Genomic DNA, 18392 nt, shown 5'->3' on the forward strand with positions numbered 1-18392 from the left:
AGCTCGGAAGTTTCTAATCGAAGAGATGGTATCAATCGACGCAACACAAAGAGAGTTTTATCATGCATAATAAGAGTTGTATCGAGTTGTATCGATCCAAGTGTTCCACATGAAAATTTCCAATTACCTGAAGCATGAAGCATGAAGGGGTAGATGAAAAACAACTGCCCCACTCAGTCAGTCCAACACAATTGGGAAATAAACGGTGTATACCAGCGGGGCTAAAAGAAAAGGTCATAAATAGTTTGTTCTAAGCAGACAGTCTGAAACAAAAGTTGGAAACATACAACGCAAAAACACAGGACTGACAATTTACATTTTTTTTTTCTTTTTTATCATTTAGGAGAGACTATATTATTGAAGTCAATTTGCTGCCCCAGATCAAAAACACAGTTTCAAGGGTAATTTTATTGAGAAGTTCACTTCGCACCTAAGGTAGGGAACTGCCCAGGGTCCTCAATGGATGGGGCTGGAACGTTGCTGATCGAGTTGCCACTGTATCCTCCCCTTGAACCACGGCCACCACGACCCCTTCCCCGGCCACCTGAGCCGTAGTGTCTCTCACCTTCCGCTGGCTTCAAGAACTCATTGATGCTCAAAGACTATAAACACCAATACAAAAGAAGTATTCAGTGATTTGAACCTTTTACATGATCTATGAACATATTTTCAGGAATTTGAAAAAACCAACATGCCCAATTTGGAGAAAACATTTTGAAGTTATACAAGGAAAAGCAGAATTTGGTGTTTTGTTCATGTACACCAACTAACGTAAATGGCCAAAAGAATGTTCCAGGGAAAGCAAAATAAATCACCTCTACTCTAATGGGCCCAATTAGAAGTTAAAACAACCACAGATTAGTGCGAAATGTATTTGGAAGTAAATTCTATCACCTGAAGTACATAGAACTAAATTCATTTTTTTAGAAATCACAGTGCATAGCTCAAGAGTTAAGTCAATTCATCTCTGCCTCCTCTAAGAGGCCGTCAATCCAAACCTCTACCCCACATGTGGTATAATTCTGAAAAAAAGGTAATTCAGCTAAATTCTAGAATCAATCTGATTTCTTAATGTAGGTTCCGAATAGACCAAAGAACATCCTGGTAAAGTATTTTGTACTGGCTGGACAACAATGGTTTAAAAATATAAGCTTGGAGGAAAGCAAATTGTGAGGATGGCATATGTTGAACGAGAGCCATTCTCCTCTATGCTTACTCTATTGAGTCGTAAAAGTCGCATGCTTCTCAGCATAATCGACTTTACAGAAAAATTAAAAATAGTGCTGGTGTAGCCGATGGATTGTGTTAAGTGGGACGAGAGCAGAAATGACAAATATTCATAATCAACAAACAATCTAGCATGTTATTGTAAGAAAAAACCCAGTACTTTCTGCCTAAGTAGAAGGACACTAAAGGACGGGCCGAAAAAATTTGTAATTATTAACTCATGGAAGTTAATGCATATTGATGGACAATTGAGAACTTTACATATTTATGATATATTTCGTTAAATAGGAATTTTTTTATATTATTGTTATTTTATTAATTTTGAAGTTCAAAACTAGTCTTGAGCCGCAATATCGCCTCAAGACTTGCAACTAGCCTCTATATAGAAAAAAGAGCTCATGGTGCACTAAGACATGAAATTCTGCTAGACATCAAACCTGAGTAAACAATTTAATTGGCAAGGAAACTTCTAAGAAGATGAGGGTAATAATACCTTCTTAGTTCTCTCTTCTTTATCTGCAATCTCTTTTCGCTTATCCTTCTCAGATCCCTACAAGTGAAACAACATATGAAGATGAAATGGCAAAGTTCATATTTGAACTACCAAGAAGCCAAGGGTCATCAGATCCATAGATAATTAACCAAAAAGACAAAGTAGGTGTACCAATTTAATAAATATGTCGTTGTTCTCCTTCTTGCATGAAAGTTGTTGCATGGATGCAAATTCTTTTGGATCCACCTTCCTTTCCTCAGTTTTTAGTGCCAGAAGGGCCTTCCTTTTCTCTTCAAGCAACTTTTCGTACTCCTCCAGAGTCATTTCCTGCATCAGGAAAAAAGGGGTAAATTAGATTCAAAATCAAGTCAACCAGTACAATGGAGTTCAGAATCCAAGCCCACCAAGCTCGTTTGCGACTCTTACATGTATCAATTTTATGATACTAAAAGTAAAATAATAAAGCCTACTCAATTTGACGTGCATGCAAAATACAAGTTGCTCTTCAATCACAAGAAAATAAAGGACAAATGAAATAGTTGAATCCAAACTTAAGAGAAATGTACTAAAAACTGAACATACTAACCTTGTCTTCTGGTTCTGTTTCCTCCGGTTCTTTAGCAACGTTCTCTGTGTTGACTCCTTCAGCATTATCCTCTTGAACAGGCTTCTCATCACCCGTGTTCTTTTCCATTTCATTAACAGCTTCCTCCACAGTCCTAGATATAAGACATTAATCTTAAGGTACAACTAATTTTCGAGGGAAAAATAACCCTATCATCATAAGAGATAATAAGACAAGCATAAAAATCCACACACACCCAGGTATACACAGGTACTTACTCAGCAAATTCTTCAGTTGGCCTTCCCCAATTACCACGACCAGATCCTTCACGTTTAAATTCATTTCTAGGCATAGAATCCGGACGAAAGCATCAAAAAAGTGTAGAATCTACAGCAGGGGTGTGTAATATGAACTTTTAAAGAATAGACGCTTACCCATGGCCAGTTCCACTGTGGCGCTCAAATACTCTACGAGGGCGCTCCCCATCAGCAGCCTCTCCATTATTGCCACCACGACGGCCACCACGACCACGTGGACCAGCATACCCACGCCTTTCGGTTGTCTTTCCTGTCTCTCCATCTTCAGCTGCACTGATGTTCTCATTATTGAAAGAACCACGAACGAAGCCACTGCCTTCACGGCCTCGCCCATAACCACGCCCTACACCTCGCCCACTGCCACGACCTCCACGACCGCCTTCATTCCTTGCTTCTCTTACTACTCATAGAAAGAAAAAATTCATCTCGATCACTCAATGTATAACACCGATGAAAACTCATAAGATGTAGATAGCTAAAGCAATAGTTGATTGGTAAATTTGAATCCAATAGGATGACAAAAGGATAGAAACGAAAGAATAACATAAGAAAATTGATTGCAGAGTTCTAAGTTCCCGCAAAAGAACCCAAATCAATAAGGAATCACATGTTCGATTGGATAATGTTTAACTTGTAAACAATATCAATAAATTCAATAATTTATAATCACAATGGACAAAAACAATATATTATAATAGAAAACTAAAGTTTATTATAAATCCTTACATTTAAATAGAAGCTATGTAAACTAGTTTATTTAACCACAAATGCATTGTCGATATCAGCTTTCTTCCAAAGAAAGTATTTTACTTTCTCTTCTATAATGTCCCAATCATAGTAGCTAAACAAACAACTCATTGGGTATTATCCAAATTACAAACAAACTTGAATTCCAATACACAACATAACTAAATCGATTGCACCCTACAAATCTTTTGAAGAACAAGGTAATTATGATAATTTCACCAAATTAAATGGCGTTATCACCCTGCAATCGCGTAGTCTCAGAGAAGGAACGCCAGACAGAAGGAGACGAAACAACAACCAATATCAGATAACGTAAAATCAATCAACCAAAATCTAAAAGAAAAAGAAAAGAAAAAAATCCATATTCGGTATCGAACCATAAATTTAGCAACGAAGAATCTCACCAGCCTGTGCAGGAGGAAGAGGCTTTGAAGGAAGACTAGCAGGCTTGTTCTGCTGAGCCCCCAAAGCCGCCGGTTTGTTCTGGGCAGGACCTTTCTTCGGCGCCGGCGACGTCACTGCCGCCACCTTCTTAGCCGCAATTAGCTGCGACGGATCCTCGGCGTCATCATCTCCCAACAAATCAAATGGATTAACGGTCGCCATTTCCAAACTATATCGAAAACAAATACCCCAAAAAGACCTCAAAAACAGGAAATTCCACTCGTAGAAAGGCGACCAGGAAACCCTATCTTAACAAGAGCTCCATGAATCTAAGCAATGAAAGAACAAGGAATCTGTAGAACAAGAAACAGAGGAGTAAGATAGAGGAAAACGAAAAACCCTAGCCGCAATGGTCGAGTGAGTGACTAATGGGAGTAGACGCAAAATATCCACGACTGACCTAAATTCCTCTTTTTTTTTAATATTTTCTTTTGTAAAATTTCCAAAAATAAAATAAAAACTTTATGTAATTTAAATGTTCAACTCACATGTATTATCAGAATGTTCTCGAGATAAATTTATAAATTTATTTATATTAATTAAATTTTAAAATTAGGCTAATTTCGTTTTTTTGGTTTAAAAAGAAACCAAAATATTATTTTATTATTTTATTACATTTAAATTATTTAAAATAAGGGGAAAATGTCTTATTTTTATTTATTTTTGTCTTTTAGGTTGAATCTAAGTTTGTTATGGTCGACATTATTGTCTCAGTTGTTTTTACTAATTCAATCAATGTCATTATATCTTTCAACTTCAACACGTTTTTGGTTTAAAAATAGACATGCTCGACGACAAAAGGGTTACCGAACTATGGCTTCTCGTCATCTGCACGAGCAGTACCGATTCCTATCAGAGAGGGTCCTTAACCACAATCCTCCTTCGCCCCCTCATGGACGATAGTGGCACCTTGGCTTCCGCAGCGGGAGGCATCTCATCGTCCATGATTGTGGGTGGATGTTGTGCCGGCAGTGGAATCTGCTCGACCTCAAGTGGCAGGACAACCATGTCGTTTAAGGGACATTGAACTATCAATTTCCATTCAGGTTTGAAAATTTGCTACACGATATCTGTTCATCTATTCTAATCTTCCTTTTGGTGACATTCTTTGTTTACGTCTTCTTCATCTAGTCCTTAAAGTTTATAATCCTTGATATGATTACTTTACGACACTCGACTAAGGTACAAGTTGCAAGGTACAGTAGCTGGGCTTTCATGATTACTTTATTCCGTGCAAATCGTTTGCCCATAATTGTTCAATACACTTAAAATTAATCATACCGAACCGTTTTTACCCGTCACATATGAATTGTAACAACTTCTACACATTTCGTACAAAGATCGAGTACGAGAAACGAAGAAAAGAAAAAAGTTTGCTTGTCCTTTGTAACAAAGAGAGACACAAAAGAAGGCATGTTCCCTTAAAGTTATGCATGAAAATGTAAGCTTGAAACATGGGAGAGGGGGAGGGGACAAGGACCATCATGCTTGCATTCTCCGAACCATAGCTAGGTTAGACGAGACACGTGTCCATAAATATGAGATTAGATTCATCGATTCATAACATAATTGTCTATATAAATATATATCAGGAAGTGACAAAACTTCATGCATGCATGTCTTAGGTTCACATCGGAGATAGCAAAGCAATCATCACATCATTCTTGTAGCAAAGCAATCATCACATCATTCTTGCAGGTTGTAACTACAAGAAATTTTAGCCAGCTTGTCGTTTACCGAGAGTTCCATTCAAAACTCGTAGCCAATGAAGAAACCCTAATTTCATCTCAAATATGTAGTTTGTTGGATCAGTGGGGTTGTAATTTCATACATGTTTCACATGAATTCAAATTATAGTAAAAGAATTTTCATTCAACGACAACATAAACGATGATCTGAAACGACGTGCAAATTTTGAAAGCTATATATTTGGTAAATTTTCCATTCAAGAAGCTATACAAAAGAAAAATCATTCTCGACCACAAGAAATTCAAATATATCCAGCGTTGAATCTAAGGACGTTGAAGAACAAGACCCATAAATTCAATCTCAAAAGGCCGACTCAAGTGTAAAAATCGCTTTACTGTGTTAATCGAAACGCACAAAAGAACAAGATCCACGTAAGAAATTCGAATACTTTAACCATCAAAGCGTAGATTTCGAGGTTTCAAATCGTTGAACGAGATGAAGATAAGTCTTTAGATCATGATTCATTCCTGTTAAGGATATTTAGTAATAAATTATAGTTTACCATATACATTATATTTGATATTTTATTATAAGGCAAATATCTAATATTTGCCTTATTACCATAGGTATCTTTCCATTTATTGTTATTTCCATTTATTACTATTTCCATATCCTTGTAATTTATTTGATTATAAATAAGATAACTTTCACACCATTTAGGTGTGGTGGATTAATCAAACATTCACATGGTATCAGAGCCCTTTCGGTTTAACAACCCCGATCCCTTATTTTCAATGGCTTTTGAAATCTTCTACTGTTCTTCTCCACCACCACTGCTGGCTTTGACGCCGCAGGGGCAGTCGTCATGGCTGCCACATGCAGAGCCGATTGATTACTCTTCGACTCCATCCTTTTGACCTCCAAATCATCCTTCGCCATACTCTGTATATACAACCTCACCTTTTCCAAACATAGTCTCTTACATTTTCTTCCCAATTTTCCCTTTATCCTTCATCCTTCACAGAAACTCTAATCTTAGGATCTTCATCAGCATTCCTCTTCGAAAATATACAGAATCTCGATAAGCCTATCGACCTTTTGCAGAGATTTACCTTTGGAATCTAGGCGCCGCACTGGCATCTTCGCCAACCAAGTTGCCGCCGCCCTTCTCGCCAAAATTGGCTCCTTCGCCCCAATGTGGCGACTCTTCCGGCTGCCCTTCTTGCCAAAATTGGCTCCTTCGCCCAATGTGGCGACTCTTCCGGCTTCAACATTGTCTTTGTCCCTTGCTCTAGGTTTCCCCTTCTACTTCTTGGGGTTAGACATATTCTCACCAGAGCCAAGGTAGCATCGTCGCTAAGCGACAATCCCTCTTCATGGGTTAGACATATTCTCGCCGAAGCCAAGGCAGCATCGCCGCTGAGTGGCGATCCCTCTGCAATTTTCGATGGCCAAGAAAGTGTTTCTCTACGCCTCCTCTGAACCAGGTTGTTGACATCTTCACGAAAAGTGTTTCTCAACCTCTTTGAATTTTTCAGATTCAAGCTTCACGTTCGTTCAAATCCGACGTTCAGCTTGCGGAGGGGTGTTAAGGATATTTAGTAATAAATTATAGTTTACCATATATATTATATTTGATATTTTATTATAAGGCAAATATTAGATATTTGCCTTATTACCATAGGTATCTTTCCATTTATTGTTATTTCCATTTATTACTATTTCCATATCCTTGTAATTTATTTGATTATAAATAAGATAACTTTCACACCATTTAGGTGTGGTGGATTAATCAAACATTCACAATTCCCATGTTGATTATTCCAAGAACATTGGAGGAGTTCTTGTTGCACAATTTCAGCTCCTTCCCCACTTCCGAGTACATCCATTGAGACGGCACGTTCTCCATGCACTGTCGAGCCCACCACGGCAGTGCTTCCATGCCATCGTCAGCCACAAAGCCTGGCACCTTCGTCACGACATCCCCCGAGTTGACAATGCGCAGAACCTTTGTTCCTTGTTCCTCAAGGCTCCTTCGGAAGTCTTTGTTACCTACGCGAGGGCCGCCAAACGACACGACCGTGACAAGTGGCACCCGTTGTCGAAATGTGACATTGATGTCGTATGCCGTCAATGTTGCTACGGCGGCGCCAAGGCTATGACCTGTTATGGTGATACTCAATTGCTCACCATCATAGGCCTTTAGTAATCTACGAACTTCTTCACGTATCGTTTGCTTCAAACTCGGCAACCTCGCTATCCTCGAAGAATACAAGCTCAGAAACCCGGTTTCTACCATCGGTCTTGACACGGCTCGATTTGTATTGAACTCGTTATTAGGTAATTCCGTTAGAGTGGCGCGTAAATTCTCGAGCCACTCTAAACAAGTGGCAGTTCCTCTGTAAGCGATCACAATGTCTCTACGTCCGAGACGAGATATTTCTTTCTTATCTTCACATACTGCCACGTAACCAATCCAACTAGATCGAGTTGCGATCGAGTTGGCAGCCTTTTCAACCCAATGTGGTAAACCTATACTCGTTGTGGCTCGTAAATACTTGGTGAGACGATATCCAGTCTGGCTTAATCCGGATTGGTTTAGTAATGAAGATTTAGAATGACGAGATGTTGCGTAAAATGGTGAAGTGATATCAAATTCAAATGAGTTATAGGCTGCTTCAATGAACCGACCATATCGGAGGATTTCCTTTCGGAGATGGTCGTCGAGTGGATCGAGCAAACCGTCCCAATTCTGAATGCCTTGATACTCGGTCCATTTTCGACCGACGTTGTTTGTGGGGGAGTGCATAGCCTTGACACGACATTTTGTTTTGGTTGATCGAACGGGGAGGTGAGGACGTACGAAGCCGAGGGAGATAGAGATGGAGGTTCTCATTGCTAGTTGGAAGTGAAGGAAGGAGTGAAGAAGAAACCTTTTGTTTATAGAATGTTGAAAAGGAGAGCAATAAAGAAGAATTGAATCTCATGATTTGGTTTGGTTGAGTAAGAAAAGAGTGAAGCATACAAGAATTTAGGGTTTTGTTGTTGCTTTTGGTGAACCCGAGAGGTCGTTTTCATAACGTACCTAAATTGTACCTCTCCCTACTGTAACGTCCCGAAAATTTTGGCAACGTTGCAGGTAACTACGATAACTACTCGTTTACAGGTCATTGTCTATCTATGGCCACGTGTCCAAACCATCCTCAACCTTCATATATCAACGTCATGTAACTATTGTATTGCTTGTTTACTCATGCACGTCATTTGGTGGCTGTATGATGAAAACTTTTAATCAAACAACCATTTCATACTCGAAATTAGGTCAAAATCTTTTATATCTAGAACTATTAAGGTCACCTCGACACCGACACTCGACAAACTTTTACTTTTAACACTACCCAACACCATCGATCCTTTGTCGGCGTTGCATTAATTGCTCGCCCATGTCTTCCTTTTGCCTCCTTCGTGGCGTCGTGCCCTCGTTGCCAAGTTTGGTTGCATCGTCCTCGCTAGCCAACGAAGATCTTCTCAGATCGGTAGAAAAGAACGTCGTCGTACATACGTGTGTGTTGAACGAGAGAGGACACAGACCAGCAGGAAGAAAGAAAAAGAGAGACAAAAGAAAGCATGTTCCTTAAAGTTAACAAAAAGGAAATATATTGAGCTGAAACATGGGAGATGGATAAGGGGGGGACGCCGCCTTAATGCATGAAAATCCCACAGAACATAAAACATTGCCTGTTGGTGGCAGGCTAAGGTTGCTAGTACCACCTTATCCACTGTCTGTTTTTTGCTCGCCCACTTCATCCACCCTCATCCAACCCTTTTGGTTTTGTATCGGATGGTTATTAGGAGTAGACATGTTTTTCGATCTACATCCAACGATTATTAAAACACAATCAAATCATAACGTTCTCACTGTCACTGATTATCTTAAGAATAATGCTTAAATATAAGTTTCTCTTCTACTATTTATGAGCTCATACGCATGGTTATCACGAGTCCTAGTCATTCTGCACCCGTTCATTTTTTGGTTTAGTTTGCACGATTTTTAGTATGTATGTATGTATCGTCTCTCTTATGTCAATATCTGCCATAAACGGGTCAAGCTATACGTAAGATTCCACATCGGTTTGAGAGAGGAACGAAACATTTCTCATAAGGGTATAGAAACCTCTCCCTAGCATACGTGTTAAAAAACCGTGAGGCTAATGGCGATACGTAACGAGTCAAAGCGGACAATATCTGCATGAGAAGCTGTACGACTCAATATTTTCCAACTGTTCTTGACCATTCATAGAATGTAATCGTTGGTGTTTTACGAGAATTTTACGTAGATCTCCTCGAGATAAATAGTTTTTTTTTTCGTGCAATTCCAAATGTGAAGCAAGTTTCCGTATTTTATTGGTGTCATCTGTGTTTATACCGCTCCTCGTGAATTAGATCCCGATTTGTTATTTACCTTTCCATTTTTTCATTACAAATAACATCAAAAGCGGAGCATCCGAACCAACTTTTGATCAAAGATATATCCCTTAACGAATCGAATTCAGATGAATAAAAAAATCAAACATAACATAAAAACTTGAAAATTCATAACATTCTTGTTTATATTAAAGTGACGTAGCCCGATGAAGAACAATTTTGAGACCAAATCGAGTGATATATCTATATCTATATCTATATATATATATATCTCGAACCGAGTGGAAGTAAACTAAAGTAGATGGAGAATTGGAATAGGAGAGTTGAGTTGAAAGGAATGGATGAAGTCGGAGTGAGACAAGTTTAGAGGAGGCAAAGAGAAATGGCTATAAGTGGAGCTTCCTCGTCTTATCTGCTCCATGCTGAGTAGAGCTGACACCGTGTTCCTCAATATTCCTTCACCGCCAGCTGAGATCGCCTTGCCTTTCTTCATCTCTTCCTCCGCTTCTCGTCTAACTGGAAAAATCGCGTCGATGCTACTCTCGCACTCTTTGATCATCTTCGAGATCGAGTCGGTTTTGTAGAAAGGTTGTTCGAGTATCTTTTCGATGAACGATACCCTTAGTAATCCCCCCGTTCGTTTGTCGTACTTCTTCAGGATCTTCCCCAACCCTGCACAAATACGTTCGGGTTTGACTAAATTCCAACGTTCTTGAAACCATAAGAAGCATAACCGCTCGATATCGAATGAGGTAAAGTTACGTACCTATGTAATTGACATTGCTGTAGTTGACTAGAAGCACCATTTCACCATGCAAATTCACAATATCTTCTCTAATATTCCCGATTTCTACTACGTTGTGATATTCTCTTCCACTTCCATCTCGACCCCAACTTTTCAAAACCCTATCTATTCTCTCTCTCAATTCCTGCATATCGAACAACGATATTCCGTCACATGGTTTGTCTCATCGATCAAAATCTTCGATATTTGAGGTTTGGTTTCTAAATTTGTAGCTCGAAAGAAAAACGTCTTATTTTTCCTAATCAATTTATTTTAACGAACCTCTCGAGCTATAAGCTATAAGACGTTTTTTAAGTTCCGAGGTAGATTTATTTTTTCATTAATATTAATAATAATTAAAAAAAATAGATGACAATTGCCCACTTTGTAATTAATATTGAAAATTAAAAAATGTCACTTTTTTTATGTGGGACCCAACGAGGGGACTTAGTCAATATTGGGCAACACAGTAAAATAATAATTAAATAAAAAAAATCTTCAATTTTAGGTCACAGGTGGGTGAGGATAATACATCTTCCAACCTGTTCCCCGAAAATTAATTTAAGTTGGATTTATTGTTATTTTTTTTTAAGAATTTATTTATGATACAATTATATATACTTATTTTAATTTTATTTTATTATGTAGTTTATTTATTTATTTATTTTTTAACTACTTTTAAAAATAAAATTTAAAATGTAATTTTAAAAAATATATATATTAAAATAGAAGGATAAAATCTTAATTTAAGGCTTAAAAATAAATAAATAAAATTTTATTTACTTATTACAAGAATTATAATAAATAATAAAAAACAACTCGAATTAACTCACCCAAATAACCTAATTCAATCCATTTGGTTATTTAGTTTTATTAAAATAAATATGTAATATTTATAAACTATTATTTTTTTAAAATCCCAATATTATATTTTTACTTAGGATAAAAATAGTTTTTTTTTTTTTGTCTTTTTTTTCGTGACCACTTTTGACTGTAAAAAATTTAATCGCTTAATAACAAAGAACAGTTTAAAATATATTAAAATTAAGCATTAAACTTATATATAATTGAGTACTTTTAAAATATAACACAAAAAACATGAACGTTCAATACAAAAATTCAACGAACACTAACCCGATGTCGGATCACAAAATCCTCCTCCTGCTCCATGAAAAAGGAATTGAACTTATCGATCTCGGAGTTCAACAAGCAAACAAACTCGACTTCAGCATCGGTATCAGCATTAGCATCAATGCTTCTCGAGATCACCCGAACGAGTTTCTTTAGATCCTTGTATAAAAGGAATTTGTCCCTCCAATCGGGCAATGTGTCCTCAATTTGTTGCTTGAGGCGCTTCCCGAACTTCATCGGATCGTGTTTTCGTTCGAGGCAATGAGAGGAGGAAGAGGAAGAAGGAGGAAAGGAGGCTTATAAAGAAAAGGGGAATGAAGAGAATATTAGGAGTATATGCTTGGCGTGATGAAATGATTGTTAGGGGAAAAATTAAATTAAAAAATAAATTTATTGAAGTAAAAAAAAAAAAAAAAAAAAAAAAAAAAAAAAANTCCTGAGGGATTACACTAACTTCACATGCGTGTCATTTTTGCCTCGTTCTCATTGGTGCCGTACAATCTCAACGTCCAATCATATTCCGCATTTATTTTTTTCCATTCTAATATTTTTACGCGTTTTTTTTTGTTATAATTTATTTTTAATAAAATAAAAATGAAAACTTGATGAAGTAGGGCCCACACTACTTATAAACTTTTAATATATATAAACGTTAATGTTTTGTATTTTTTGACAATAAAATAAAAAAAAGAGAAAGCAAAATATAATGTGAGCATTCCTCTCTTTATCGATCGAGCTATTTCGCTCCTGTGTGCTCTCGTAAAAGACTAAGTCGGTCATTGGGTAAGATCCGTTCTTGCTCGTGACGTGTAACTTTAAAATGCATGATTTCTACGTGCTCTTGCAAAATTCTAAGTTAGTTATGGACTAAATTGTTATAAAATGGAGGTGAATTTGTAACTTTTTACTCGAGGATATAATAAAAATGTAGAGGGAAAGGAAGATTCTCGGGAATCTCCTCGTAAACACCAATTATCGTCGATAATCAAAATAAAAAAATATATTTAAAAAAAAATAACATGGGAATATAATTCCTCATATTGTTCCTAATTTTGGACCCCTAGTCGTAGGATATGAATTGGATATGCTTTGAACTTAAAACATTTGTGGGCCCCCACCTTCCTTTCATTTCTGGCCGTTGGATTGGTTTCATCTCCACTCACCATTTTCAGGATATTCTTTTCTTGGATTCTTCCCCCATTAATTATTTTCTTTATTATTATTATTATTATTATTATTTTATTTTTTGATTAAGCATATGCTCTACCATTGCATCAATTTTCCTTTTTTTTTTTTTTTTTTCAATTTAGTGTTCATAAAGTTTCCATTAAATTTAAATATTTAAATATTAAAATTCGCTATTAATAATATATTTATTATGTCAATTAATTTTAATATTAATGGACCAAAAAAAATCATATAATTCAAAAAATGGATAACTTAGATTTTTTTTTTTTTTTTCGATTTAAAAATGGATAACGAAGAGAGGTCAACTAGAGTGGAAATCGGAGGACAAGCCGAGTGTCACAATCGCACTTTTAATGGCAGCGGATTTGCGATTGTGCGGCACTCACTTTCCAACGACAAGTGAGCTAAGCTAATTCGTTCTTGCGTCACCTACGACCAAGCGACGTATGCTCGAGCCTCTGGCCTCGATTTTAAGAAAAGGTTTTTAGAAAGCGAGGGCAGAGAGAGATTTTCGAAAGAGACGTTATATAAGCGAGCAAGAGAGAAATAACAACGGCTTACCGTATATAACCTTGGGTAGGAGAAGTGTTAACAACTAGTCGTATCCCCCTATACTAAATTCTGAGGCATTTCATGTCTGACACGCATAGACATGATATTTCTCAAACGTCATACTTTATAGAAATAAAAAAGTAAAACACTAGAATATGAAAAGACAAAAAGGGTTGGGCTTGTCATGGGCATGCGGCCATAGGCAACATGCCTTAGACGAGCATGACCGTGACAACGAGAACCCATGACTAATGGAAAGAACCCGAACACAACTCATGTCTGATTTTTGTTAACAATTCTTCCTCATCTTCATCTTTACATCTTATTTTAATCTTCATACACTTGAAATTTTCCTCGTTGGAAATTTATGAGAATAAAATTTTTCGTTATATATAATTTTTTTAAAAAATAAGATAATAATTTTTTTAGTTTTAATATAATTTCTATTAAAAAAATCCGTAAATCTAATAGTATTAATTTTTAAAAACTTAAATGTCTGCGAATATAATTTTCGTCTTTGGTCCCGTTTAGTTACGTGAGAGAAATTTCTCCTCCGTTGTTTAAACGAGAATTTCTCCCGTGTGGACTATAAGATTGGAAACCCATGGCTCTTGAAATGCCTCTCATATGGACTCTAAGACGCTCGAACATCGAGTCTCGCAACGATGATAAATTATTCAATGAGACTGCTACAATGTAACTGTCTCTTAATAACAGTAGATTCAAAAGTATATATGTCCGTAATAATTATTGCATAAAAACAGAAACATTTTTATAATTTCTCTCTCTTACATTCAACGATTCAAAACTGTCAGTCACATCATAATAGTTTGATCGAATAATTTTTGTATAAGAAATGAGTTAGGACATGCAACCCTACAACTTCGAGGTATATGAAGTCATCCACACTCTATCTTCATCGTGTATATAACGAACTCTTCGTTCTTTGCACTGGGCGCCGTCGGTCAAAAGATTATAGCCTTTTTGAATCTGGGTACGTAAATAAGCGCTACCCATCAATTATTAATACCCAAAAGCTTCACTGTTTCGGCTTTGGATACTCGCAATCAATAATTATTAATACCCAAAAGCTTCAACGTTTTGGCTTTGGATACTCGCAATAACGTCCTATTCCAAGTTCATCCAACCATACCATTGAAAAAAGAAATCAACTTTAAGAAAGGGAAAGAGAAATGAAATGATGGGTGAGTCTTACTCTTGAGGTATTTTCTTCAAACGTCATGTCATATGTCACGATTATGCTCGTCTTGTTGTCCATGACCGCATACCCGTTGCATGCCAAATCTTTTGTATTGTATCACTTTATTGCTTTCGTTCATCGCTTTCATGATGTTTAGTTCAATTTTTTTTTTTTTTTTTTTTTTTTTTTTTTTTTTTTNAGTCTACATCTGATAGACTTGAAATGTCTCAAAATGTACTATAGGGAGATACGACTGGTCGTTAATTATTCATACCAAGAGTTATATGTTATTTAAACGGTTGTGTTCTCTTTCTCACTTATAGCTTAAAACATTGCTTTCAAACCATTTTTTCAAAAATCTCTCTATCCAAGAGAAATCCCAAGAAAATCCAGACCCAACCCATAAAAGTTAGTCCAGAGACCGACCAAGGCTAACCCTATTCAGCTAGGCCAACCAAAGGAACCTAGCCGAGCCCCGTGAGTAAAAGACCAACAAGGACAACCCTTTTTAAAAAAATCTCTCTACCCAAGAGAAGTCCCAAGAAAATCCAGACCCAACCCATAAAAGTTAGCCCAGACGCCAACCAAGGCTGACCCTATTCAGCTAGGCCAACCCAAGTGAACCTAGCCGAGCCCCAGTGAGCAAAAGACCGACAAGGATAAGCCTAGTCGTCAATACTTCCTACCCGGAGTTACTATGCTATTTAAGCTTTTGTGTTGTCTTTCTCGCTTATAGCTTATAACATTGCTTTCAAACATTTTCTCGAAAATCTCTCTACCCAAGAGAAGTCCCAAGAAAATCCAAGACCCAACCCATAAAAATTAGCCTAGACGCCGACCAAGGCTGACCCTATTCAGTTAGGCCAACCCAAGTGAACCTAGCCGAGCCCCAGTGAGCAAAAGACCAACAAGGACAAGTAGGAGAGAGAGAGAGAGAGGAGAGAGAGAGAGAGGAGAGAGAGAGAGAGACAGCAAAGCAAAGGGTAAGCAAGACCAATCCAGCAAATATATAATAGCAAAAGACTAAAAAAAAATTCCATTTTGGGTATCACCAAAATCTCTCTTGAGGCGCTGTCGTGGTGCGTGGGAACCCACTAGCAGCTTTTTTGTCTTCTCTAATTTCCCTCTCTCGCTGTTCTTCATCGATATCATATTGTCTTTAGATATATCTTATAATGTCCCTTTCATTTCAAATATAAATACACATTATTTTGCTGTTTTGCTGTTTTTAAACAAAATTTCATCCCAAAACAGTATTGATTTTCTCATTAATGGTGTCGCTGTTTGAGGAATCTGGGTAGTTGTCGCCGTTTGTGTATGTGGAGAAACGGGTAGTTTTTAGATTACCCTAAAAAAAAAAAAAATTTAATTAAATAAAATCCTGAGAGAAAAATGGGAATCCATTGATTTGTTCTTCAAAACTTGTTCGTGTTCTTCCGGCTTCGATTTCTTCTCTGCATTTTGGGTCTCTGTTTTCTGGGAGAGAGGCGGATTTTTTGTGTTTCTTCTCTCTCCCTCTCTATATTTTGCCCTTATGTCTCAGCCGCGGCCATTTCATAGCAATAATAGCGTTGGCGGCCAATACAATGATACCACTTTCACCAAAATCTTCGTCGGAGGCTTGGCTTGGGAGACTCAGCGGCATACAATGAGAAGGTTTTTTGAGCAATTTGGTGAGATTTTGGAAGCTGTTGTTATTACTGACAAGAACACTGGCAGATCCAAGGGCTATGGATTTGTAAGTGTCCCCTTTCCCCTTCCGTTTTTTCTTTGTCGAAATGGGGATTTCATTTGGTGTTCTTCTGGGTTTTTTAGGTCACATTTAAGGATCCTGATGCTGCCATTAGAGCTTGTCAAAACCCTTCCCCTGTGATCGATGGAAGAAGGGCTAATTGCAATCTTGCTTCCCTTGGTGCTCATAAGCCTCAACATGGTTCTTGATTGTTCTTTCTTTTTGTTTTCGTCTCTTAAATGGATCATATTAGTTTATGCATGCAAGGTGTTTGATATTTTGCCTCTTCCAAAACCTGTGATGACTTCCTTCAATGGAGGCCTCTGAATCTGTGTTTTTTTTGTTGTGGAGGGATATATGAAATCTAAACAAACAAAGGAAGCCATGTTTTTCAAAGATTAACCACAAAAGATTGAACAAATTTGCAGGTGGTGGTGGAAGATTTAGAGGTCCATCTGGGATTGTGACCCCTCCTGCTTATCATGTTTCTTCATCGTCTTATGTTCATCAGCCCACTTCTCAATATCCATTCCCTCTTTCAGCTTATGGGTAAGGTTGCAAGAGGAATCATTAATGCATGAACAAACCCAAGTTCTCAATTTTCATGTTTTTTTGATTCAATCTTTTCTTTTTGATTCTTTTGGCCTAATTTCAGCTATTCTGGATACTCACAAGACAGGATTTATCCAATGGTGCGAATGTTTTAATGTTGGTTTGTGTTTGTAATGTTCTTAGCATTGATTTGATCTGAGCTTGGTCGTGTTTTGTAAGCAGAACTATTATGGTGTTTATGGTGGCCAACAATTTTCTCCTTATTACTCTGCAAACGCTATTCCGGGACCAGCTGGAATGTTTCAAAATCTCTGTCCGTATTACGCTCAAAGTAGCCAGGGATACGAGTTCGGAGTCCAGTATCCACACCTAATGCAGTACCCGTATCTTCCTCAGCAGCATGGTTCGACCGGTATCCTATCACTGCCTGTCTCGACCGCAGCCGGAACAACCAGTGCAGGTGATTCTTGTAACCTAATCCTTGTTATCTAAAGAATGTCATTCGTTTGGAGCATGTTGGTTTTGAAAGTGAATATAACAGGTGCAGCAACGACGATGACGACGACGACAACAATGGCAGTTGGAGGATCGGGGCCTTTACAAACTTCTTCTGCGGTAGCAACCGAACCGAATTCTTCTGAGGTAATCTCAACTGGATGACACAAATGCCTTGTTGTCACACGCTAACCACATCGACAAAGCTTGAATACTGAATAACAATGGCAAGTTTTTAAGTCGTGTGATTGGATAAGAAGGATGAGGAAAAGGAAAAGGAAAAGGAGAAGAAATTCACGTTCCAGCATCGTCAAGTCGTTCATGAAAACGTCGGTAACAAGCATATCCCATCTCTATCAAGTATCAACATTATTTACGTTTGGTCATCTGCCATTAGTTTGTTAGAACAATTAGCTTAAGAATTTTATTCATTCATGTATTATGCGAAAAGACGGGGAACCAAATGAAGGGTTTGGATTCTTCCCGTGTTTCGTTCTGACTGCAACAAGACGATCGTGTCGGGGAAGCACGTAGCCTCCTACGACACAGTCTTGTTTCGATATGATTAACCGTGAACGGTTCAAAAGATTGATTTTATATCTTTTGAGCTTCACAATTTGTGGTTGGTGAAGAAGGGAGTGGGATTAGTTAGAAAAAGATATCTGTGTAATATGTTTGAGCAAAATTATTGGGTGTTCTTCTGCTGTTCTTTCACATATCATTATCAGTTGGGGTTCTTTTTGGTTATTAGGATTCTCTGGCTTACCATAATATCACCTCTTTTCCTCTTTCCAGACTGTGTATGGAATCCAAAGCCTCCTAATAATTTCATGTCTTTCTTACCTTTTCA

At 37.4% G+C, this 18392-nt stretch overlaps 4 protein-coding genes across 4 annotated transcripts; 1 reads left to right on the top strand and 3 right to left on the bottom strand.

Moving 5' to 3' along the window:
* Positions 1-103: 103 nt before the first annotated feature.
* Positions 104-4188, bottom strand: LOC111778797 (RGG repeats nuclear RNA binding protein A-like). The gene is made up of 7 exons (XM_023658772.1): positions 3754-4188; positions 2720-3002; positions 2564-2629; positions 2307-2439; positions 1892-2047; positions 1721-1777; positions 104-602 (listed from the first exon to the last, which is right to left on the bottom strand). The coding sequence occupies exons 1-7, from the start codon at positions 3953-3955 to the stop codon at positions 420-422; spliced, it is 1080 nt and encodes a 359-aa protein (XP_023514540.1). The 5' UTR covers positions 3956-4188; the 3' UTR covers positions 104-419.
* A 1750-nt stretch (positions 4189-5938) lies between these two features.
* On the bottom strand, positions 5939-8291 carry LOC111778833 (phospholipase A(1) DAD1, chloroplastic-like). Its single transcript, XM_023658813.1, has 3 exons — positions 7322-8291; positions 7254-7268; positions 5939-6009 (listed from the first exon to the last, which is right to left on the bottom strand). The coding sequence occupies exons 1-3, from the start codon at positions 8289-8291 to the stop codon at positions 5939-5941; spliced, it is 1056 nt and encodes a 351-aa protein (XP_023514581.1).
* A 1778-nt stretch (positions 8292-10069) lies between these two features.
* LOC111779153 (SPX domain-containing protein 3) lies at positions 10070-12070 on the bottom strand. The gene is made up of 3 exons (XM_023659230.1): positions 11826-12070; positions 10674-10836; positions 10070-10579 (listed from the first exon to the last, which is right to left on the bottom strand). Exons 1-3 carry the CDS (start codon positions 12057-12059, stop codon positions 10200-10202), a joined length of 777 nt encoding a protein of 258 aa, XP_023514998.1. The 5' UTR covers positions 12060-12070; the 3' UTR covers positions 10070-10199.
* Positions 12071-15827: 3757 nt separating this feature from the next.
* On the top strand, positions 15828-18377 carry LOC111778040 (RNA-binding protein 38). The gene is made up of 6 exons (XM_023657649.1): positions 15828-16501; positions 16579-16696; positions 16924-17044; positions 17151-17187; positions 17270-17507; positions 17589-18377. The coding sequence occupies exons 1-6, from the start codon at positions 16298-16300 to the stop codon at positions 17705-17707; spliced, it is 837 nt and encodes a 278-aa protein (XP_023513417.1). The 5' UTR covers positions 15828-16297; the 3' UTR covers positions 17708-18377.
* Positions 18378-18392: the final 15 nt, after the last annotated feature.

The sequence above is a fragment of the Cucurbita pepo genome, chromosome LG17 (genome assembly GCF_002806865.2).
Source record: "Cucurbita pepo subsp. pepo cultivar mu-cu-16 chromosome LG17, ASM280686v2, whole genome shotgun sequence".
Taxonomy (NCBI): domain Eukaryota; kingdom Viridiplantae; phylum Streptophyta; class Magnoliopsida; order Cucurbitales; family Cucurbitaceae; genus Cucurbita; species Cucurbita pepo.